At 40.6% G+C, this 26,041-nt stretch overlaps 1 protein-coding gene and 2 non-coding genes across 4 annotated transcripts in view; all 3 read left to right on the forward strand.

The window, feature by feature from the left end:
* The window catches only part of FRMD4B (FERM domain containing 4B), a 187,547-nt gene that overhangs the window by 35,646 nt on the left and 125,860 nt on the right, over nucleotides 1–26,041 (forward strand). The window contains exon 1 of one of the 2 annotated variants that reach the window (XM_069736519.1): nucleotides 23,259–23,478. The exons of the other annotated variant lie outside the window; for it this stretch is intronic. Coding sequence (XP_069592620.1) covers nucleotides 23,317–23,478 — 162 coding nt within the window. The 5' untranslated portion in view covers nucleotides 23,259–23,316. Of the gene's footprint in view, nucleotides 1–23,258; nucleotides 23,479–26,041 lie in introns of those variants that run through there. 2 annotated transcript variants of the gene reach the window in all.
* On the forward strand, nucleotides 8,704–8,776 carry TRNAR-CCG (transfer RNA arginine (anticodon CCG)). The gene has a single exon. It is a non-coding gene; the product is annotated as a tRNA-Arg (tRNA).
* On the forward strand, nucleotides 14,084–14,156 carry TRNAR-CCG (transfer RNA arginine (anticodon CCG)). The gene has a single exon. It is a non-coding gene; the product is annotated as a tRNA-Arg (tRNA).

A 26,041-nucleotide genomic window follows, 5' to 3' on the forward strand; every position in this document is an offset into this window, starting at 1 on the left:
TATTATACTCCAGAGCTGCACTCACTATTCTGCTGGTGCCGTCGCTGTGTACATCCATTACATTACTGATCATCCTGTATTATACCCCAGAGCTGCACTCACTATTCTGCTGGTGCAGTCACTGTGTACTTACATTACATTATTGATCCTGAGTTACATCCTGTTTTATACTCCAGAGCTGCACTCACTATTCTGCTGGTGCAGTCACTGTGTACATACATTACATTACTGATCCTGAGATACATCTTGTATTATACCCCAGAGCTGCACTCACTATTCTGCTGGTGCAGTCACTGTGTACATACATTACATTACTGATCCTGAGTTACATCCTGTATTATACCCCAGAGCTGCACTCACTATTCTGCTGGTGCAGTCACTGTGTACATACATTACATTACTGATCCTGAGTTACATCCTGTATTATACCCCAGAGCTGCACTCACTATTCTGCTGGTGCAGTCACTGTGTACATACATTACATTACTGATCCTGAGTTACATCCTGTATTATACCCCAGAGCTGCACTCACTATTCTGCTGGTGCAGTCACTGTGTACATACATTACATTACTGATCTTGAGTTACATCCTGTATTATACTCCAGAGCTGCACTCACTATTCTGCTGGTGCAGTCACTGTGTACATACATTACATTACTGATCCTGAGTTACATCCTGTATTATACCCCAGAGCTGCACTCACTATTCTGCTGGTGCAGTCACTGTGTACATACATTACATTACTGATCCTGAGTTACATCCTGTATTATACTCCAGAGCTGCACTCACTATTCCGCTGGTGCAGTCACTGTGTACATACATTACTGATCCTGAGTTACATCCTGTATTATACCCCAGAGCTGCACTCACTATTCTGCTGGTGCAGTCACAGTGTACACACATTACATTACTGATCCTGAGTTACACCCTGTATTATACTCCAGAGCTGCACTCACTATTCTGCTGGTGCAGTCACTGTGTACATACATTACATTACTGATCCTGAGTTACCTTCTGTATTATACCCCAGAGCTGCACTCACTATTCTGCTGGTGCACTCACTGTGTACATACATTACATTACTGATCCTGAGTTACATCCTGTATTATACTCCAGAGCTGCACTCACTATTCCGCTGGTGCAGTCACTGTGTACATACATTACTGATCCTGAGTTACATCCTGTATTATACCCCAGAGCTGCACTCACTATTCTGCTGGTGCAGTCACAGTGTACACACATTACATTACTGATCCTGAGTTACACCCTGTATTATACTCCAGAGCTGCACTCACTATTCTGCTGGTGCAGTCACTGTGTACATACATTACATTACTGATCCTGAGTTACCTTCTGTATTATACTCCAGAGCTGCACTCACTATTCTGCTGGTGCAGTCACTGTGTACAGACATTACATTACTGATCCTGAGTTACATCCTGTATTATACCCCAGAGCTGCACTCACTATTCTGCTGGTGCAGTCACTGTGTACATACATTACATTACTGATCCTGAGTTACATCCTGTATTATACCCCAGAGCTGCACTCACTATTCTGCTGGTGCAGTCACTGTGTACACACATTACATTACTGATCCTGAGTTACACCCTGTATTATACCCCAGAGCTGCACTCACTATTCTGCTGGTGCAGTCACTGTGTACACACATTACATTACTGATCATGAGTTATATCCTGTATTATACCCCAGAGCTGCACTCACTATTCTGCTGGTGCAGTCACTGTGTACACACATTACATTACTGATCCTGAGTTACATCCTGTATTATACCCCAGAGCTGCACTCACTATTCTGCTGGTGCAGTCACTGTGTACACACATTACATTACTGATCCTGAGTTACATCCTTTATTATACCCCAGAGCTGCACTCACTATTCTGCTGGTGTAGTCACTGTGCACATACATTACATTACTGATCCTGAGTTACATCCTGTATTATACTCCAAAGCTGCACTCACTATTCTGCTGGTGCAGGCACTGTGTACATACATTACATTACTGATCCTGAGTTACATCCTGTATTATACTCCAGAGCTGCACTCACTATTCTGCTGGTGCAGTCACTGTGTACATACATTACATTACTGATCCTGAGTTACATCCTGTATTATACTCCAAAGCTGCACTCTCTATTCTGCTGGTGCAGTCACTGTGTACATACATTGCATTATTGATCCTGAGTTACATCCTGTATTATACTCCAGAGCTGCACTCACTATTCTGCTGGTGCAGTCACTGTGTACATACATTACATTACTGATCCTGAGTTACATCCTGTATTATACTCCAGAGCTGCACTCACTATTCTGCTGGTGCAGTCACTGTGTACATACATGGCCTGTGCATTCTCACACAAAGTGGGGGTCTCAGAAGTCCTGCCCCTACAGATGATAAAACAATGACATATCCTAGCAATATTTCATCACTTATTAAGATGGGAATACCCTTTAATTCTTTATGTTGAAATGATAGTTCCTTGTTTTAGATGCTAGGTGGCGCTGCTTCCCATATGTAAATTGCATTTCCATTATTTGTGTATAAGAAAAATACCGTAAAGTTCAGTTCACGCAGTGATTCTTATTTATTGATTACTGTTGATATCACAATTGTAAAGCGCAAATGAAATAAAAGCATACGACAAAATTATTATAAAAAATTTAAAAAATGCAAAAAATAAATAAAATAAAAATTTCCAGGAAAAAAACCTTAACCCTTGCTAGTCAGTGCTGCTGTGTGTGACTAGTAATTAGTCACTTAACCCCTTAATTAATCATTTTTTGTGGATAACTGTATTGGTATGCATTGCCGGCTCCAGGTTTATTTTGACTGCTTTAATTTTTAGCTTTTATCATCATCATTATAGGTTCCATACGACTTACTGTTTGTTTGTTTTTTATTCCATTTTTGGGGAACAAAGGGGTAAAAAAAAAACAGCAATTTTTTTTAATCGGCATTCATTATATATATTTTATTATTATAATTGGACAGTTATGCACATGGTAATACCAAATGTGATAGTTTTTTTTTTTCTAAGGTTTTTGTAATTTCGTGTAAAGGCTGTTGTGAACATTTTAATTTTAATTTTTAATTTAGTTTTTATCGTTTTTGTCATTTTTTTTTATTATTCCTCCTAGGGGACTTGAACCTGCGGTGGCTTCCACAGGACAATGCGGTGCTGTAAATTATTCACACCCGCGCTGGCGACCAAAGACGATCGTAAAATATCCTAAAAATAGTATAAAATAGATCAATCGCTGCATCTGTGATTAATCTGGGGTCTACACTTTTGAAAAATGGCAAAATTACAGTCCCCCCTGTACCCAAGCCGTAAAGTGCCTAATTGTCTGCGTCAAAGTGCCCAAATTACGACGCCAAACAGCGCTATAATAATACCGCCAAACCTCAAAAATAGGGTCGGCTCCAGGTTTATACTGCCCCAGGGGCCCCTCACTTTCAATATTTTACTCTCGCCATCCAAGTTTTTTTTTTTTTTTTTCTTTTTCGGTCAATTGAGTTGTAGTTAATATTTTAGGGTCCATGCGACTTTATTCTATTTTTATAGAGGCAAAGTGAACAAAAAAAAACGGCAATTCTGCCATTTGGATTTTTTTGTGTTGTTTCTTGCTAATATTTTATTAGTTTATTTATTTATTTAGTTTATTTATTTAATTTAGATATTCTAATATTTTATTAGTTTATTATTATTTATATATTTATTAATTTAATTTATTTAATTTAATTATTAGTTTAATATAAACTTTTATATTTTTTTAATACTAATTTTTTGATTTGTTTTTTACACTTTAGTTACCTGTGAACTAGTGAGCACTTGATCACTTTGCACAATACCCTATAATGCTGTAATATCGTGGCGCACTATAAAGTTACCTGGTTCCTATGTAAAAAATCTGTTTTTTTTTTTGGTGTACAAACATGGCAAGAAGCCCCCCTGGCCGCCATGACAATGCCATCAGCACCCCGGGGAAGGGGCAATGGATGTCAGTTGGGATTCCTAGCACAATTTCTAGCCTTTTAGTCTCCTCACACTGCCGTCTGCATATTATTATCACTCATACACGGTTGTCATCATCTAGTTTTGCCATGAAGCATTCAGGGAGTAAGTCTGAGACCTCTATAAACTCATAGAGGAAATCTACCCCGGCTTTCCTTTTCCTGTAACAGAGTGACACCTGTTTAGTGCCAGGGAAGTCTTCAGACAGGAAAAGGATGGGAGGTAAATGCTGGGAAGCGAGAACAGGGATGGGATCAAGTACAGAAGACCTTTGCTTAGAGTAAAGTTTCACGTGGAAGTTACTTTGCTTCTCTATATGGAAATGTTTTCGTGGCTTCAGAAACATCATGACAATTTTTTGATTGACTTGCAGTACCACATTTCGCCACTAAGAGCAGTAAAGTCCCCTGGAGTATCAATGATATTGTTCCATTCCTTAGAGGTTGTGTCATGATCCAGTTTGGGGTTTGTTCCTGATTACGCTCTCCCTGGGACAGTCATGCGGGGGTTAATCTTTTCTGCCTCGTTTTGATATCTGACTATTTCAGTCCACTGTTACCTGCAGGCGGTGTCAGTTATAGTTGCAGTCTCTGGCATGAGCAGCTGACCCCGCTATACCCTGATTTGTCCTTTGCCCATTCATCTAGGTTCCGTTCCTGTTTTCCCCTGTGACTTTGCTTGTCGTAGTACTCACTCTCCGTGTTGTGATCCCTTGGTATTTGACTTGGCTTGTCCCCTGACCTGTTTGATTGTCTTCCATCTCTGGCTTTCGTGCTCCCGACCGGCTCTGACTTCTTTGGCTTTTTTCTGACCACGTGTATTGCTGTGACCTCTGGTACTTTGTTCCCTCTCTGTTGCTGACCCGGCTTTTCTGACTACTCTTCTGCCACCTAGTGGCTCCTGCCTGCTGCCCTGTGGTTTCTCTGTGAGTGTATCTATTTTCCTTCACCCGCACCCCCTAGTGGAGGTTTTGTGCTACTGCCCAGCAGCAGGCATTATAGGATGGTTAGGCATTGTATGGCGACTGTACTGTCCTCTCCTAACCTGAATTAATTGCGGCTCTTGGTAAATACTGCTATTAGGGACCTTATTGGTACCCATAGCCATCCCCAAACCTGAGCCCCACCCCAAATGTGCTATTTAATGCCTTGGCTCCTTTTAGAGATGGAATATTTTCAGGAGACTTTTGTGGCAGCTTGGTTGATTTGCCAATTCTACCAAAGGTTTGGATGTCTTCCCTTTATCCAAGAACTCCATGGACGTTCCAGAAAAGATGGTACCTATGAGGAACCCATGTAACACTAGCCCCCATGATGCACGCAGCACTGGAACTCTCTTAGGACCCCAGTGAATGGGACTGCAAAGCAGCAGAGCGTATGCAGATTTGCAGAAAACTCTGGGTAGTTTAAGGGGTTTTGCAGCTGGGACAAAGTCTATGTACAATGTATTAACTTGCTGTCAGCATAAGATGGTCTGAACACATCCCTCTCCACCTGCAATCATTAGTTATCTTCTGTATCCCAGCAGAACCATGATGCCTGATTCCTCCCTTAAAGCCTTGTCATAAACTTATGGAAAGCCACACAATATACTGCTCAGTCCTGCAGTGTAATAGCCACCATGCTGATTCTTTTTAATATGTGTTTATCTCATGACAGCACTGGATTCACATCAGCACTGCTCAATACTGCTGTATAATGTCCTCTATGTTGCTTTCCAGGAAGTGATTATTTCACCCCCCACAATGCTGGATTCACAGCTGCACTGCTCAATCCTTTTGTATAATGTTCTCTGTACTGCTTTCAGTAAGTGATATATCCTCCTAACTGCAATGATTAGTTATCTAGTGCACTCCAACACAACCATTTTGTCTGTGAAGTCTTGTTATGTAAGTATGGAAAGACTCACAATATACTTCTGAGTCCTGTTGTGTATTATCCGCCATACTGCTTCTTTCTAGCATATGTTTATCTCACAGCAAGGCTGGATTCACAGCAGCAGCACTGCTCAATACTACTGTATAATGTCCTCTATGCTGCTTTCCAATTAGTGATTACCTCACTCCCAATGCTGGATTCACAGCTGCACTGCTCAGTACTGCTGTATAATGTTCCACATGCTGCTACTTCTTATGAACATGTGTTACATCTAGACATGAGAGTACGAATCCCTTATGCATGTGTGTATTATATGGGAAACATCATAGCAGTTGGTCTCCACCTACTAGCTCAGCAACACCGTAGTGCTGGATTCACTGCTATACTGCTCAATACTGTTGCTTAATGTCATCTATACTGCTTTCGGTAAGTGATTATCTCACCCCCAATGCTGGATTCACAGCTGCACTGCTCAGTACTGCTGTATAATGTCCCACATGCTGCTACTCCTTATGAACATGTGTTACGTCTAAACATGAGAGTACGAATCCCTTATGCATGTGTGTACTATACGGGAAACATCATAGCAGTTAGTCTCCACCTACTAGCTCAGCGGCTAATGAAAATTGGAGATGGAGCCTGCAGAGAAAAAAAAAATGTTGAAAAATGGTCAAAAAATATGTTATTCCTCATGTCCATACACAGGACGGCTTATTCTGAAAAGTCTATTCATAACACACGTCCAGTTTAAATCGGGTAATCCACAGGAACCAGCACTGAAATGGTTAAATCTTTACCGCAGGAGCAGCAGCAGATCCTGCAGATCCTGACATTTCACCATTTTTTTTTTAATGCCTGTAGATTATTAGCTTACATCTGCTGCTAATTGGCTCCATTTGTATTTTAGGAAGCAGATGTCACAGATGATTAAAAACCATGTCTCATCTGCATCTTAAAATACAAACGAAGCGAAATCCAGAAAGTCCAATTCCCGGTGACCTCCTGCCAAAAATCCATTATAGTGTCCTTTTTTTTTTTTTTTCATTTTTATTTACGTTTATTATATTATTTGTTTATTTTGTTCATTTATATGTAAACATTCCGTACTCACCATAATGTTTATATATTTATTGATTTATATTTGGAAATATCATTATTTTTTTTTACTACCTATTGTTTGAATATAATGGTGACACATGTAACTTGTGATATTGCTTTGATGGGGGGTTTGGTTGTCATTGTAGGGGGTCGGTTACAAATGCAAAGGAAATGCACAAATGCAGGAAATTGTTCTGAGCGTCTGTAAAAACATAGAAGCAAAAGAATAAATGTTGCACTTTACAGCTGAGTTCACACTTGTGTTTTTTTTTTACATTTTGATACATATTTCTGGGAAAAATTGATCTTTTTGTATAATTTTATGAATGTGAAATGTGTCTCTGCATCAAAGAGAAAACTCTGAAGTATGAGGCAATGTTCACTTGTTGCGTTATTGCTGCTTTTTTTTTTTTTTTGCTGTTTTTTTAATGCAAATTTTATAGTTTTATAGTATCAGCAAAGTCTATGAGATTTCCGAAATCTCATGCACGCACATTGGTTTATTTTCCTGACTGATTTGGAAAACTGCTGTGTTTCTGCAAACTGCAGCAAGTCACTTCTTTCAGCGGTTTTTTTTTTTTTCACCCATAGGAAACAATGGGTAAGTGCAAAAAACGCAGCAAAAAAAAGCGCAGGTATCAGTTTTTGGTGCAAAAAACAAAGGAAGTTAAATAAACGCAGCAAAAGCGCAACATGTGAACTTAGCCCAATGGAACCTGGTGACAACAGATCATAGACTTCGCCATGTAAATGCTAATTCGACGCTTACGAATGGGTATGATGTTTCAATGAGTGAATTGGGGATAAGAGACCCTCGGTGCCGTGATCTTACATAACCTGTTCTACAATTTGACAGAAGCAAGTTACTTATTCTGATGCCACTCGTAGAGGAACTATCTCTAGGAGGCGAGGAAATGCAGCATCACATAGTGCCTAAAGGGGACCTGTCACTTGTCAGGAATATGTGTTTTTTTAACCTGGTGTAAATGCCGCCGTTCTCCTGAATCCGGCGATGTTTCTCTTTTGTTTCTGCGCCTCTCCGTTCCTGAGATATGGCCATTTGTTCCCTGCATATAAATCTAGTCTTATTGGCCAAGTGGGTGCGGTCCTTAAGTAGAAGAGTTGAGGACTAAGCCCACTTGGCTAAAAAGACTTGCTTTATATACAGGAAAGAAGAGGCCGTATCTCAGGAACGGAGAGGCGCAGGAAGAAAAGAAAAACATCACCGGATTCAGGAGAACAGCGGCAATTACACCAGGGGAAGAAGTTTCATATTTATAGCAGGTGAAACATCCTTTATAATGGATGACCCTGTATTAATACATGGAAGTGTCACATACTTTACCTCCTTTTGCAGTTAGTGCCCACCCTGGAGGGATCCTGAGTTACCCTCCTCTTGTGTGATTACCATAAACAAGGACTTTAGGGGGAAGGAATCCTGAACATGAAAGGCTGTAAAGTTTTAACATTTTGGGGGGAATATTCATCACTGTTTATGGGGTGATATTCACATGCAGATGTTTTACCTAATCTGGCGCAGGGGTTTATGCCATTGTCTTCTGTGCCCCATTGTTAGGATGTGACCTCTCACCTGCAGTAATTGTGGCGCTGTCATTGCCATAAACAAGGACTTTGGAACAAAAGGTGAAGAAATCCTGAGAATGAAAGTCTGTGAAGTGGAGAGTGCAGAGGCCCAGTGGCCTAATGGATAAGGCGTCAGCCTCCGGAGCTGGAGATTGTGGGTTCAAGTCCCATCTGGGTCGATTTTATGCAAATAATGATAAATATTGTATGACACCTGTGTATGTTTTATGTGCAGTGTATGACGTGTGAATATACATGATAATCAATGTATGGGTATATAGTGTGATATATCAGTATGTACATTATATGTAATCAATGGTTCTGTAATAATTATAATGTGGGCAGTTTTTGTTCTTATTTTATTCCCACTGCACCCGATTATGATGATTTTTTTTTTTAAATCTGTCATACGGTCCCGGAGATCTGTATCTTTGTATTTAGTGCTAATTTGTATGTTCTTTACAAGAGGGCGGTGCTCACAGAAACCCCTATGGGCGGGACTTTAGGTTGCTCTTCATTATTACTCTGTGAGCCACGCCTTCTTGGAAAAAAAAACAACTTCAAAATTAGCATCAAATAAAATGGCTCATATCTGTAGAACGGTATGGTGGTTTAAAAATAAAAAGAACAACGAAATGCTCAGGGGAGTAGCAGAATAAAATAAATGCAAAAACTGAACACTCCTCTCTAAAGGAAAACTTGGGGTAAAACTTTTATTCCAAAGGGGTGGAGCATGACACAAGTATACTGTCTTTGGAGTTGAAATGAGCTCCCCCTAGTGGTGGCTATATAAATCCATATGCAGTGAGCTCCCCCTAGTGGTGGCTATATAAATCCATATGCAGTGAGATCCCCCAGTGGTGACTGCTGTAATCTGTATACAGTGAGCTCCCCTTAGTGGTGACTGTAAAAATCTATATGCAGTGAGCTCCCCCTAGTGGTGACTGTATAAATTCATATGCAGTGAGCTCCCCCTAGTGGTGACTGTATAAATCCATTTGCAGTGAGCTCCCCCTAGTGGTGGTTATATAAATCCATATGCAGTGAGCTCCCTCTAGTGGTGGCTATATAAATCCATATGCAGTGAGATCCCCCAGTGGTGACTGCTGTAATCTGTATACAGTGAGCTCCACCTAGTGGTGGCTATATAAATCCATATGCAGTTCGCTCTCTCTAATGGTGACTGTATACATTCATATACAGTGATTTCATAGAAGAGACTGTATTAAGCCCTATCAAGTGAGCTCCCCCAGTGGTAGCTGTATAAATCCATATGCAGTTAGATTCCCCTAGTAGTGGCTGTATACATGCATATGCAGTGAGCGCCACCTAGTGGTAGTTATATAAATCTATACACCGTGAGCTTTCCCTGGTGGTGGCTATATAAATCCATATACAGAGAGCTCCCCCTAGTGGTGACTGTATAAATCCATTTGCAGTGAGCTCCCCCTAGTGGTGGTTATATAAATCCATATGCAGTGTGCTCCCCTAGTGGTGGTTATATAAATCCATTTGCAGTGAGCTCCCCCTAGTGGTGGTTATATAAATCCATATGCAGTGTGCTCCCCCTAGTGGTGGTTATATAAATCCATATGCAGTGAGCTCCCTCTAGTGGTGGCTATATAAATCCATATGCAGTGAGATCCCCCAGTGGTGACTGCTGTAATCTGTATACAGTGAGCTCCACCTAGTGGTGGCTATATAAATCTATATGCAGTTCGCTCTCTCTAATGGTGACTGTATACATTCATATACAGTGATTTCATAGAATAGACTGTATTAAGCCCTATCAAGTGAGCTCCCCCAGTGGTAGCTGTATAAATCCATATGCAGTTAGATTCCCCTAGTAGTGGCTGTATACATGCATATGCAGTGAGCTCCACCTAGTGGTAGCTATATAAATCCATACACCGTGAGCTTTCCCTGGTGGTGGCTATATAAATCCATATACAGAGAGCTCCCCCTAGTGGTGATTGTATAAGTCCATATACAGAGAGCTCCCCCTAGTGGTGACTGTAATAATCCATATGCAGTGAGCTCCACCTAGTGGTAGCTATATAAATCCATACACCGTGAGCTTTCCCTGGTGGTGGCTATATAAATCCATATACAGAGAGCTCCCCCTAGTGGTGATTGTATAAGTCCATATACAGAGAGCTCCCCCTAGTGGTGACTGTAATAATCCATATGCAGTGAGCTAACCCTAGTGGTGACTGTATATATATTAAAATTTAGTAAATAATATATTTAAAACAATAAATGTATAGTGATAATAATATATTATAACAATTTAGTTACTAATATATATTAACATATATCATAGAATCAGAAAATGTTAGAGTTGGAAGGGATCTTCGTGTCCAACCCCCTGCTCAATGCAGGATTCACTAAACCATCTCCCACAGAATTCTGTCCGGCCTCTGTTTGAAGGCTTCCATTGAAGGAGAACTCACCACCTCTCATGGCAGCCTGTTCCACTCATTGTGAAGTATACCGTGGCACAGCTGTGTTGGTGCACAAAATAGGTTCCCCAAACCAGTGAAATACAACGTAATAAATTTGGCACTCAACTTGTTTGCGTCGGTTGCTTAGAAATATTTATTGCAGTCCAATAATAATATTTGGACTGCAATAAATATTTCTAAGCAACTGACGCAAACAAGTTGAGTGCCAAATTTATTACATTGTGTTCCACTCATTGATCACCTTCACTGTCAAAAAGTTTTTTTTCTAATATCTAATCTGTATCTTCTCCCTTTCAGTTTCATTCCATTGCTTCTCCTGTTTCCATGTGCAAATGAGAATAATAATGATCCCTCTACACTGTGACAGCCCTTCAGATATTTGTAGACAGCTATTAAGTCTCCTCTCAGCCTTTTTTTTGCAAGCTAAACATTCCCAGATCCTTTAACCGTTCCTCGTAGGACATACTTTGCAGTCCGCTCACCATCCTGGTCGCTCTTCGCTGAAGATGCTCCAATTTTTCAATGTCTTTTCTAGAATATGGTGCCCAGAACTGGACACAGTATTCCAGATGTGTCCCGACCAAGGCGGAGTAGAGGGGGAGAATTACTTCACGTGGTCTAGACTCTATGCTTCTCTTAGAACATCCCAGAACTGTGTTTGCCTTTTTTGCTGCTGCATCACATTGTTGACTCATGTGCAGTCTGTGATCTATTAATATACCTGAGTCTTTTTCACACGTGCTGTTGCTTAGTGCTATTCCTCCCTTTCTGTAGATGTAATTTTTATATTTATTGCCTGGATGTAAAATCTTGCAGTTCTCCCTGTTAAATACCATACTGTTAAAGATGTGGCTGCTTGGCATACATGAATTGGCCAAATTATGTGCTAAGTATCATTGTTTTTTCCTATTTTCTAGTGCAGTAATGGAATTTAAATTTCATATATTTCATGTTTGCATTTTATAGCGTTACAGAGTGCAACATTATTTGTTAGTTATGTATGGAGATTACTACTCTTAGTATGCACCTGTGCACACCAGCTTAATGTGTGGAAGTGATGGTCAGTCTTTTGATATATATATATATATATTGTAAGGTGATTGGCGGACACATAGTCGATGGGCGATATGTATCACAGAGGTGCATGTAATCTGTGATATAAACCTGGTGTAATGGTCTAGTACATAGACTAAAATGGGTTAATCGGCCATGTTAGGTCCAGCTCTAATTGTGAGAAGCTGAAGAGTTAGGGTGGGTAGGCTGCTCACTATATCTCCATCCTTGGGTGTGGTGGTTCACAGTGTAAAATGGGACCGGTTTATCTGACACATGGTTCTGTGTGTGGAGGTGTGCAGATCTCCTGGATTGTGTGGCTTTGCAAAAGAAGCTGGACTCAAAGCCAAGCGGGCAAACCCTCAGTATCGAATGCTTTATGTTTCACTTTGTGCAGGACAAGGGCCGTATCTGAGCTTTCCTGTTATTTGGTTTATGAGGAATAAAATAAACCAGCCAGACTTTAAGTACAAACTGTTCCTGTGATACCTCAGATCGCTCCCAAGTATTGTTACAATAAGTTATATTAGTGTATAAAAAGTATTTGCCCTTTCCTGATCTCCTATTCTTTTGCATGTTTGTCACACTTAAATGTTTCAGATCACAAAACAAATTTAAATATTAGACAAAGATAACACAAGTAATCACAAAATGCGGTTTTTAAATTAAGGTCTTTATTATTAAGGTAAAAAGAAATCCAAACCTACAGAGCCCTGTGTGAAAAAGTGATTCACCCCCTCCCCCCTTAAAACATACATTAACTGTGGATCGTCACATCTTTGGGAAGCTGGGTTCACATTCCCTAGCCACACGCAGGCCTGATTGCTGGCGCACCTATTCTCAATCAAGAAATCACTTAAATAGGACCTGCCTGACAAAGTGAAGTAGACCAAAAGATCCTCAAAAATCAGACATTATGTCACGCTCCAAAGATATTCTAGGACAAGCAGCGGGAATAAAATAAATGCTAGAATTTGACACTTTTGGCTGGGTGAAAGGTCCTCTTTAAAGGAACACTTTAAGAAAAACTGATACATCGTGTTATCCAAAGTACTGGGCCTAAGAGGTGAAGCATGACACAGGGATCCTCTCTTTGGAGTTCTTTGTCATGCAGTGCCCCCTTAGGTTCAGCTCTAGGAGTCTGGAGGGCTTCTTTAGACTTGACATTGAACCATTATATTGCAGTATTTCAGTTTTCAGTGTAGGACCGCTCCTGTTAGGGTACCGTCACACAGTGAAATTTTGATCGCTACGACGGCACGATTCGTGACGTTCGAGCGATATATCTGTGACGTTCGAGCGATATCGCAATGTCTGACACGCTCCTGCGATCAGGGACCCCGCTGAGAATCGTACGTCGTAGCAGATCGTTTGAAACTTTCTTTCGTCGTCTAGTGTCCCGCTGTGGCGGCATGATTGCATGGTGTAACATATATCGTATACGATGTGCGCATAGTAACCAACGGCTTCTACATCGCACATACGTCATGAAATTATCGCTCCAGCGTCGTAGATTGCAAAGTGTGACAGCAGTCTACGACGCTGGAGCGACATTGTTACGACGCTGGAGCGTCACGGATCGTACCGTCGTAGCGATGAAAATTGCACTGTGTGACGGTACCCTTATGTTACTTTCCAAGGTTCTGGAATAATTGGATGACAAAATCTCCATTGTGTTGTGTGTGAGACGCATAATATCCCCATTGTTGTTCTTGTTTTGGCTGCAGAGATCGGCATCTGCTTCAAATTTTGGGTGAATATTCATCACTGTTTATGGGGTGATATTCACATGCAGATGTTTTACCTAATCTGGCGCAGGGGTTTATGCCATTGTGTTCTGTGCCCCATTGTTAGGGTGTGACCTCTGACCTGCAGTAATTGCCGCGCTGTCATTGCCATAAACAAGGACTTTGGAACAAAAGGTGAAGAAATCCTGAGAATGAAAGTCTGTGAAGTGGAGAGTGCAGAGGCCCAGTGGCCTAATGGATAAGGCGTCAGCCTCCGGAGCTGGAGATTGTGGGTTCAAGTCCCATCTGGGTCGATTTTATGTAAATAGTGCATAACACCTGTGTATATTTTATGTGCAGTGTATGACGTGTGAATATACATGATAATCAATGTATGGGTATATAGTGTGATATATCAGCATGTACATTATATGTAATCACTATAATACTAATTATAATGTGGGCAGTTTTTTTTTATTTTATTCCCACTGCACCCGATTATGGCGATTTTTTTTTTTTTAAATCTGTCATACGGTTGCGGAGATTTGGATCTTTGTATTTAGTGCTACTTTTTATGTTCTTTACAAGAGGGCGGTGCTCACGGAATCCCCTATGGGCGGGACTTTAGGTTGCTCTTCATTATTACTCTGTGAGCCACGCCCTCTTAGTAAAAAAAACATAAAAATCAGCATCAAATAAAAAGGCTCATATTTGTAGAACGGTATGGCGGATAAAAAATGAAGAAAAAAAAATGAAATGCTTAGGGGAGCAGCGGGAATAAAAAGCAAAATTGGAACACTACTCTTTAATGAAACACTTGGGGTAAAACTTGTAATCCAAAGGGGTCGGAGCATGACACAAGTATACTCTCTTTGGAGTTGCTTTGAGCTCCACCTAGTGGTGGCTGTATAACCCCATATGCAGTGAGATCCCTCTAGTGGTGACTATATAAATCCATATACAATTAGCTCCCCCATAGTGTTGACTGTATAAATCAATATGCAGTGAACTCTTTTATTATAAAAATACAAAACTTACAATCAATAAATAGCAAAAATCAAAACCCCAGCAAAAGCAACTGTCCGAGTCCAACATTACCCCCCCAGTCCAAAGCAAAGTCCGAGTCCAGCATAACAGCCCCCAGTCAAAGCAACCCCGCAAAAGAAAACAAACTGCCTTCTTCTTTCTCAGAGAAGCTTCCTCCATCTTTCCTTCTTATGTTGTTTTCTGTCCTTTACTTGTCTTTTCACTTTTTGATTTAAATCCATATGCAGTGAGCTAACCCTAGTGGTGACTGTATAAATCTATGTACAGTGAGCTCCCTCTAGTGGTGGCTGTATAACCCCATATGCAGTGAGCTCCCCCATAGTGGTGGCTGTATAAATTCATATACAGTGAGCTCCCTCTAGTTGTGACTATATAAATCCATATACAATGAGCTCCCCCTATTGGTGCCTGTATAAATCCATATGCAGTGAGCTCCCCATAGTGGTGACTATATAAATCCATATGCAGTGAGATCCCCCTAGTAGTGACTATACAAATCCATTTGCAGTGAGCTCCCCCTAGTGGTGACTGTATAAATTCATATGCAGTGAGTTCCCCCTAGTGGTGACTATATAAATCCATATGCAGTGAGCTCCCCCTATTGGTGACTATATAAATCCATATGCAGTGAGCTCCCCCTATTGGTGACTATATAAATCCATTTGCAGTGAGCTCCCCCTAGTGGTGACTGTATAAATCCATTTGCAGTGAGCTCCCTCTAGTGGTGACTGTATAAATTCATATGCAGTGAGCTCCCCTTAGTGGTGACTGTATAAATCCATTTGCAGTGAGCTCCCCTTAGTGGTGACTGTATAAATCCATTTGCAGTGAGCTCCCCTTAGTGGTGACTGTATAAATCCATTTGCAGTGAGCTCCCCCTAGTGGTGACTATATAAATCCATTTGCAGTGAGTTCCCCCTAGTGGTGACTATATAAATCCATTTGCAGTGAGCTCCCCCTAGTGGTGACTATATAAATCCATATGAAGTGAGCTCCCCCTAGTGGTGACTGTATAAATCCATTTGCAGTGAGCTCACCTTTAGTTGGTGGCTGCATATAGCCAAAATCGTATAATGTAACAGGTCAGTAAATATTGCATTGCCTTCAGGGTTGGTCCTGGTGCTCAGTGGTGATTTTCCTTGATTTATTGCTTTCTCCAGGGCTACTGGAGTAATCAACGGTTTTACTGTCGCTGCAGAAGGAGTAATTATTTTCCCAGTGTCTGAGACCGGGCTGCAGTTATTGTTTTGGCATAGTGTATATAGTCCAATCTCATCAGTTTAAATGGTGATTTATCTGTACTTAACCCTTTCACCCCCGGTCTTAAAGGACCACTAAACCCCAAAATTGGAATTTTCATTTGTGAAGCGTGAAGGCAAAATACATTGTTTCCCGCTAACCTGGCAATCCCGTGCAGCCCTGGTAAAAAGTAATGCAGCAATTTCGTCTATTACCATCAGGAACGCAAACTACATCTTAAAGGAAAAGTCCACACCTTCACAACCTTTTTTGCAACAGTGAATGTAAAATAAAAATTAAAGCAAAATTGCACATAGTCTTACTTCCACATCTAGTGTTTTGTGTATACAGCTCCAGGTCAGACCTATCTGTCTCCATGGTAACAGACTACAAACACACTCGTTAATATGTAAGCGGGTAGGGTGTGATTAGGGACCCCTTTAAGGGAAACCAGAAGCTGAGTAGGTAGCATGCACATGGCGCAGTCAGACCCCTCCTGTCCTGCTGCAGCAGGAGCCCCCAGCACTTTGTATAATGGGTTTGTGCTTTTCTTCTGCTTTAACACGGGCCGAGATCCTAGTAAAAGTGACGTAATATCCCGTCTAGCGGCAACTGACATTCGTACGGTCACGTTGCCAGGGTGTGGTCCAAAACCGAAGGGTAATGCCAAAAACAGCAAAAGAATGAGGCTCCACTTAACCCGTCCTTGTATACTTCCAGAGCAGCCGTATATCTATGGAGAACTATTGGTACTGTAAAAGTATATGACCTCCATAACCTGGAATTTCATTGTTTTTTTAGGGTTTGCATCAGTTCATGTAAAGACCAGGCCGACAACTGTGAACATTTAGTTTTTTTTTTATTGTGAAACAAGCAACAAATAGGACAAAATAGCTGAAAACCTCAATATACATAACTATTCACCCCCTAAAGTCAGTACTTTGTGGAGCCTCCTTTTGCGGCAATTACAGCTGCAAGTCGCTTTGGATAAGTCTCTATGAGCTTTCCACATCTTTGCCCATTCCTCAATGCAAAACTGCTCCAGCTCCGCATGGCTTCCTCTGGTGAACAGCAATCTTCACGTCCGACCACAGATTCTCAATTGGATTACGGTCTTGGCTTTGACACTACAGAACATTTACACCTTTCCCCTCAAACCACTCGAGTGTTTCAGTCTCAAATCACCAACAGACTGAAGCAGATTTTGCTCAAGAATATCCCTGTATTTCGCACCATCCATTTTCCCTGTCCCTGCTACTGAAAAACATCTCCATAGCATGATGCTGCCACTACCATGCTTCACTGTGGGGATGGTGTTCTTGGGGTGATGAGCTGTGTTGGTCTGGCACTAGACATAACATTTACCTTGGTGGCCAAAAAGTTAAATTTTGGTCTCGTGACCACAGCACCTTCATCCATATATTTGGGTAGTCTCCCACATGTTTTGGCAAACTCAAAGCGAGCCTTGCAAGTTTTATATGTAAGTAAAGGCTTATTTCTGGCTATTCTTCAATAAAGGCCATCTCTATGAAGTGTACGGCATATTGTGGTCATATGGACAAATACTCCAGTCTCTGCATCACCTTCAGAGTAACCTTTGGACTCTGCTGCCGCTCTGATTAATGCCCTCCTTGCCTGGGCTGAGAATTTTGGTGGTCGGCCCTCTCTTGGGATTTTTGTTGTGGTGCCATGTTCTTTCCATTTGATGATAATGGATTTAATGGTGCTCCGGGGATCATCAGAGATGATTCTCAACAACTTCGTCCCTGACTTGTTTGGAGATCTCCTTGGTCTTCATGGTGTTCTTTGGAGATCTCCTTGGTCTTCGTGGTGTTCTTTGGAGATCTCCTTGGTCTTCATGGTGTTGTTTGGAGACCTCCTTGTTCTTCATCGTGTTGTTTGGAGTTCTCCTTGGTCTTCATGGTGTTGTTTGAAGATCTCCTTGGTCTTCATGGTGTTTGATTAGTGGTGCCTCTTCTTAATGGTGTTGCAGCCTCTGTGGCCTTTCACATAAGGTAACAGGGGAATCCCCCGGTGGGCCCTTGTGCAGATTGGCCTCCAACTCCCCCGTATGGGCAGTACTTGGCATAATTCACTTGATTCAGCATCTCATCATTCATTAACCAAACTACCTAGTGAGGAATAGGGTATTAGTGAGAACAGGACTGGAAATTCAGCATTTGAAATCACACAGGCCCATGTTGTCCCCGTCCCCATGAATCAGATGGGGATATAGTACTAATATTACCCTGGATGGAGGAAAGGAAGATTTACTACAAGACCAATGATACTCGTGGCCTGCTGGGGTAAGGGATGGAGTCAGCAACTTTGTGCTCCATCACAACTCTTAACCGTATGGGTGTCTTGAGAACAACGATTCTGAAAACAACGTAGCAGACAAGGTGGACACGACCAGACAGGCCCTTCTGGCATTTGCCAGGATTGCTAGATGGCCAGTCCGGCCCTGAGTGAGAACCTTTCTCACTAATTAACCTCGCCATGTTGGGCCATTAAATAGAAGTCTTTTTCACTCTGAATGGTGCACGGCCTCTAATCTTTTGATCTATCTATCCATTATCTTTCTATTATCTATCTATCTATCATCTATCTATCTATCTATCTATCTATCTATCTATCTATCTATCTATCTACCTATCTATCTATCTATCATCTATCTATCTATTTATCAATATATCTATCTATTATCCATCTATCTATTATCTATCTATCTATCTATCTATCATCTATTATCTATCTATCATCTATCTATTTATCAATATATCTATCTATTATCCATCTATCTATTATCTATCTATCTATCTATTATCTATCTATCTATTATCTATCTATCTATCTATTATCTATCTATCTATTATCTATCTATCTATCTATTATCTATCTATCTATCTATCTATCTATCTATCTATCTATCTATCTATATATCTATCTATCTATTATCTATCTTCTATCTATCTATTATCTATCTATCTATCTATCTATCTATCTATCTATTTATCAATATATCTATCTATTATCCATCTATCTATTATATATCTATTATCTATCTATCTATCTATCTATCTATTATCTATCTATCTATCTATCTATCTATCTATCTATCTATCTATCATCTATCTATCTATCTATCATCTCTATCTATGTATCTATCTATCATCTATTATCTATCTATCTATCTATCTATCTATCTATCTATCTATCTATCTATCTATCTATCTATCATCTATCTATTTATCAATATATCTATCTATTATCCATCTATCTATTATCTATCTATTATCTATCTATCTATTATCTGTCATCTATCTATCTATCTTTCTATTTCGTCATTAGCTCAGCTATAGGAGCACACACTTTTATTACCATAACACATATATTTCCATACCAGAAGTCACATATTTCCTCGGGGGGATTTCTATACCCGACTTCACGCACCCAGTATACGGAAACACGGGGCGAACGTTTCCTAGATCATTTTGATGATTGCGCTGTTTGATTTTTGGGTTGTGACTTCCTGATTCTTGACTTGGCAGCAAACAGATGTTTAACAGTGGTAGAAATGATCGTCTCAGCGAAAAATCCTGTGCGAAAATCCTGTAATATCAGCAGAGCAGGTGTCAGGAGGAGCCGCTTCTCTGTGGCTTTGGCTAGAAGTCATCCACAAGATGTAACTCGAATCTCCGGGACCCTCACATAAAATGCTGGGGTCCATGTGTCACTTTTACCAACGCACCCCTTATTATAGCCTCGGCACACAACCATGTAGAGGTCTCCGGCACTGACTGTGCTGCCAGGTCATAGATAATATTGGACAATCATTGCATAAGAAAACATTTTCTTACTTCTATTAATCCTCTTACATTTTCAAGATCTCTGCTTGCTGTTATGAATTGGAAAGTTCCTTGTTTATTTCTAGAGGATGAAAATCCGATGATCACATAGTTATAAGCGCTCTGAAAATGACGCGATTTCTAATTATGCATATTTTATTAAATTTTATTAATTATAAATGTATCAATTTATGTATTTTATTGTATATTTTATTATAAATGTATATACATATTAAATTGTTATATTAAATTATAAATAAACAATCATTTCTTAAAGGAAGTTGTCACAACAGAAACAAACTTTTTTAGTTTGGACACCGGAAGTCACCAGAGTGGGTTGCGGCCTGATCTGTGTATTTGCCCAATCTCCCAGAATCTTCAGAAGGATCCTGTAGAAAGGGATAATTTTTGGACAGGGATAATTTTTGGACTCTTGGTAGAGTTGGAAAATCTGTTAGGAACACAACATTTCTATTGGAGCCCACTCATCCAGTTGCACATTCGGAGGCTGGAAACAGACTGTGAATAGTGAATGGCATGTGAATAGTGTGCGTGGTTTAAGAAAAAAAATTGGTAGTGCATTCCAGAATCTACAATCACCCAGTTATCAGTTGGAAAATTTGGCAGGTTTGCATTTCTGGCTAAAAGAAGGGGGCATGAGTGAGGGAAGCCCCTCTGATGTCTTGTCCCTATGCCCCATTACAGGGGTGAAGATCAGTGCTGGTCTTGTGATGCCTGCAACTCCTTGTAGGGCAAATCTCTCTTTCCAGTCATTGACTGGTTCGAGAGATAGTAAAAGCAGCCAAAAATTAATCCACAAAGGATGAAATCTGTTTAAAGAGAATCTATCAGCGGCTTTTTGCATAGTGTAGGGGCAGAGAGCTTGATTCCTGTGATGTGTCATTTGCTCAGCAGTTTTCTGTACTTTCAATGCAATCAGTGTTTTATTAGCAGGAGATGATCACTAGAGGACTGGGTGTCACGTGCAAGACAGTCAAGCTAATCTTTCTAGCCTCTTACCACCACTGACCGGCAGCATGCTGTCATTGTATAGTGTATACACGAAGCTGCCAATCAGTGGTGTGGGCAGAGTTATGCACAGCTCAGCAGTCATAGCCACATCTACAGCAAAGAAAACAGAGAGTCTATCAAAACTACACCAAGCAGTCTAGGAAGTGATACATCACTAGAATCAGGGTATCTACCCTGGGTGGAGTTATGCATATCTCAGCAGTCATAGCACCCCTACATCTACAGCAAAGAAAACAGATTCTATCAAAACTACACCAAGCAGCCTAGTAAGTGATACATCACTGGAATCAGGGTCTCTGCCCTGGGTGGAGTTATGTAGAGCTCAGCAGTCATAGCACCACTACATCTACAGCAAAGAAAACAGAGATTCTATCAAAACTACACAAAGCAGTCTAGTAAGTGATACATCACTGGAATCAGGGTCTCTGCCCTGGGTGGAGTTATGTAGAGCTCAGCAGTCGTAGCACCACTACATCTACAGCAAAGAAAACAGAGATTCTATCAAAACTACACAAAGCAGTCTAGTAAGTGATACATCACTGGAATCAGGGTCTCTGCCCTGGGTGGAGATATGCATAGCTCAGCAGTCATAGCACCACTACATCTATACTGAAGAAAACAGAGATTCTATTAAAACTACACCAAGCAGTCTAATAAGTGATACATCACTGGAATCAGGGTCTCTGCCCTTGGTGAAGTTATGTATACCTCAGCAGTCATAGCACCACTATATCTACACTGAAGAAAACAGAGATTCTATCAAAACTACACCAAGCAGTCTAGTAAGTGATACATCACTGGAATCAGGGCCTCTGCCCTGGGTGGAGTTATGCACAGCTCAGCAGTCACAGCACCACTACATCTACAGCAAAGAAAACAGAGATTCTCTCAAAACTACACCAAGCAGCCTAGTAAGTGATACATCACTGGAATCAGGATATCTGCCCCTATATTATGCTGCTCTCAGATTCCGCAGCAAAAACCTGCTGACAGATTGCCTCTAACAACTCTTTGACAGATTTTTTTTTTCGGAGTCAAAACGTCACAAAATGAGAAAATGTTTTCTCCTTTACGTCGCTCTTCGACCATTTGAAAGAGGGGGTGGCAAAGTGTCTTTGGCTAGCGAGGCAAAAGAGTTTGCAAGCGAAGTTTTATGAATCGTGACTTTTTGAAAATATAGGCAAAAAGTTTTCTTTATTTAAAGATGAGGCAGATGTATCAACATTTTCGATAAATTTGCAACACTGCCGCAAGGAGAGGAAGTGACCTAAAAAAAAAAGTCCTTTCATGATAACTTTCCCCCCAAACGGTTACAAAAATTGCACCAATGTGAACTGTAGAGAGTCCTGTGTTTGACCCCATTTATGCAGCCCCCTCTTTTCTCGCATTCATGCCCCCATTTAGGTATCGCTCCTTTCAAGAGATTTCGGAAACGACCATCCCAGGAGAAACCTTAAAATATCCTTTTTTCTTTTTCCTCCTCTTCTTCAGCCTTTAGCAAAGATGCAAACCCAGCGCGCAGCCAGCGCTACCGTGGAGCGTCGTGGTCCTCGGGGGCCGCGTCGCCTCCCTCTCACCATAACTACAGAGTCTCCTTCTCGAGTATTCCTCTGTGGGCCATTATGCCGGTGTTTACAGCCTGCGTGATTCATCTCGGCGACGACGGATCTCTTCATTAATACCATTACGTGACTTTTTATCCTCGGGAACAGATTGCTCTTCCTTCATCAAGCTCTAATCTTTTGCCTTTTCCGTCTCTAAACTAGATAATACCCTAAACGCGTTCTTTTCGAGCGCGCGGTCCCCAAATCTACCACCACCGTCGACCACCACGGACCTTATCAGCCCCAAGACCACCGCTCCGCAAAAGGCGGTCCTAGAAGGTCATTATTATCGAAGATTGGGGTTAGAATCTTGCAATTTTCAATGCAAAAATTTTGGTAAAATTTTCTCTTTCGACAACTTAATTTTTTTTTTCTTTTTAGAAGATGTTATATTTAGCAAAGCGACGTCATTCTTTCTACTGTCGATTAGCGGATTGTTCTCTAAGCCGCCAGGGATAGACCTGGATGCTCCGGGTAAAGCCTGAGCCGTCGCAGTCGTTGGCTGGTCTTCAAGCAGAAGTTGGATCCTGCCCAGGAAACTGAGTGAAAGACGAGTTTGTCTAATTGACCCTGGCTTCTTTTCGCTCTTTTTTTTTTTTTTTTTTTTGTCACTGTGCACAAAATAAAACTCGCTTTCTCGTCCGCTGCCAAAGCAAGCTGTGCACTAGACGGAGACGGGGCGATTGAATGAGAGCGCTCCAGCCATGGCTTCTGTGTTCATGTGCGGGGTCGAGGACATGCTGTGCAACGGGAGCCGCTTGGTGTGGAATCTGACCGTGTCCACGTTGAGGAGGTGGTGCACGCACCGGGCGCGGACATGCCAGCTGATGCTGAGGACATGGTGCGGGCTAAGGGAGGTCTACCAGGTAACTTTAAAAAAAAAGCCAAAAAGTCTCTTTACACTTTCATTTAGTTAGAAACGATGTAACATTTTGAGTAAAAAAATATAACTTTTCCCCCCAAAATGATGACAATTTGGAGGAAGCGTTACTTTATTGCCACTTAAAGGGATTGTTCATAAAGATTTTGAGTCGTCCTTTTCTTTGTTTTTATATTAACTCTAAGCAAGGGAAGTTGGGTTAATTTCTTTTTACGTGACCTGCTACTTAAAGGGATTGTTCATAAAGACTTTAAGTCGTCCTTTTCTCTCTTTTTTTATGCGAATTCTAAGCAAGGAAAGTTGGGTTAATATCTTTTTACTTGACCTGCTAATATCTGCTTGTGACAACCATTACAGCTCGAAGATATGTTGTCACCCAGCTCTACTAGAGTCCTGAATGGCATATCTGTTTAGTTATATAATTGAATGTCAGATAAATGGACTGTATTGATTTATAAATAGGCATTGTTTTCTATCTGGAGTCCGGAAAAGGTGAATTGCATCAAGTAGGGGTAGTATAATGGTGTTCGTATTGGTTGTCACCCAGCTTTCCCAGGAGCAGGTATAACATACAAATGGCTATATAAATAATTTTTCACTGTTCTGTCTTAGGAAAGATGTGTGACAACCAATATGTTTAATATTGTAAGTCCAACTTGGGTTTGTCATCCAGCTTTCCTAGAGTCCTGAATGGCAAATCTGTTTAGTTATATAATTGAATGTGAGATAAATGGACTGTATTGATTTATAAATAGGCATTGTTTTCTCTCTGGAGTCCGGAAAAGGTGAATTGCATCACGTAGGGGGCGCTATAATGCTGTTTGTATTGGTTGTCACCCAGCTTTCCCATAAGCAGATATAACATACAAATGGCTATATAAACAATTTTTCACTGTTCTGTCTTAGGAAATATGTGTGATAACCAGTATGTTTAATATTATAAGTCTGAGTTGGGTTTGTCACCCAGCTTTCCTAGAGTCCTGAAAGGCAACTCTGCTTAGTTATTCTTGAATATGGATAAAAGGTTTATAGTAATATATGTAGGCAAATCTGTCATTCTGGAGTCTGGAAAAGTTGGATAACATGACCTATGAAGGTGGTATTCTTGCAACCCAGCTGGAAAAGCTGGAAAAGCTGGATTGCATCATGCATGGGTACCTTAATGGTGTCTTTATTGGTCAACAATGAACTTTTGCACATGCAGATAGAATTAGCCATAAAGATCTTATGTCTGATCCTAGGAAAGCTGGGTGACATCCAGTATATTCAATATTAATATATGAATAATCTTAGCTTTCCTTGAGTCCTGAAAGGCGGATCTGCTTAGTTATACTTAAATATGAAAAAGGGGACTTAACTCTTTGATATCTAACCAAATTTGTCATTCTTGAGTCTGGGAAAGCTGGATAACACCGCCAATCACGTCTGCATTGATTACAACCCAGCTTTCCAAGAAACAAATATAATTCAGTAATGATTTTTTTTTCACTCAGGTTGCTTAATCCTTTTTTTATGTACCTGCTTAAGTTTAATATTGCAGCATGGATTGTCACCTAGATTTCCTAGAGTCCTGAAAGGCAAATCTGCTTGAAATATGGGTGAAAGAATTGCATTCATTTATATCCATGCAAATGTCTGGCAAAGCTGGATTGCACCACCTGTGAAGGCTGTATTGCTGACAATCCAGCTTTCCAAGAACAAAATATAATTAAGAAAGTAATAAATTTCATTTTTGATAACTGCAGGACTCCACTGATTTGCAATATTATTATTAGGAGCTCTTAAGGATTCGATAACTCTGGTTTGCTTATGTTTGTTCCTGGAAAAGCTGGATGGCAATTAATATAACTACACTACGTTCTTAGAGATCCACTTTCCCAGATTCCTGAAAAGCAAGTTGGCTTCATTATGCAGAATAATTAATGCATTGCACCATAAATATGCACATTTGACATTCTGGATTCTGGGAAAGCTGGATACCGTCACCTATGAAAGGTATGTATAAAGAAGCTTGCATTCGTTGTAACGTAGTTTCCCCAATTGTCCAAAAATGTACAGCAATATATCCCATATACGTAAATAGATATCAGGATTCTGGGAAAGTTGGGTGAAAACCTGTCATGCTTGGTACTTATGTAAGAACTCCTTTAGACCTGATGATTTCATACAATTCAGAGAAATGACCAACGCTGCGGAAGAATTTCAATATGAGTCATGGGCACGAAGTTTGGGGCTCTGCCTTGTATTTCCCGAAATAAAAGATATTACACGACCTCATGTTTATGGCGCATGTTCTATACGGATATAATGATGTAACATTTGTACAAGGAGCTAATCAGACACTGATCATTAGGGGGGGTCTCGGGAATAGATAATTAGGGGGTCACTGTCATTTTGGTGTCTCCATCCCCCTGCACAAAGATCCATAATCCTTAATGATACTTTTTATAATGTCTACTACTACTGTAACGTCTCATGACTATGTATACACGGGGAGAACATACAGAGCCTGGCAGATGTTGTCCGTGGTGGGATTTGAACCCAGGACC

Source organism: Ranitomeya imitator, chromosome 8 (assembly GCF_032444005.1).
Source record: "Ranitomeya imitator isolate aRanImi1 chromosome 8, aRanImi1.pri, whole genome shotgun sequence".
Lineage (NCBI taxonomy): Eukaryota > Metazoa > Chordata > Amphibia > Anura > Dendrobatidae > Ranitomeya > Ranitomeya imitator.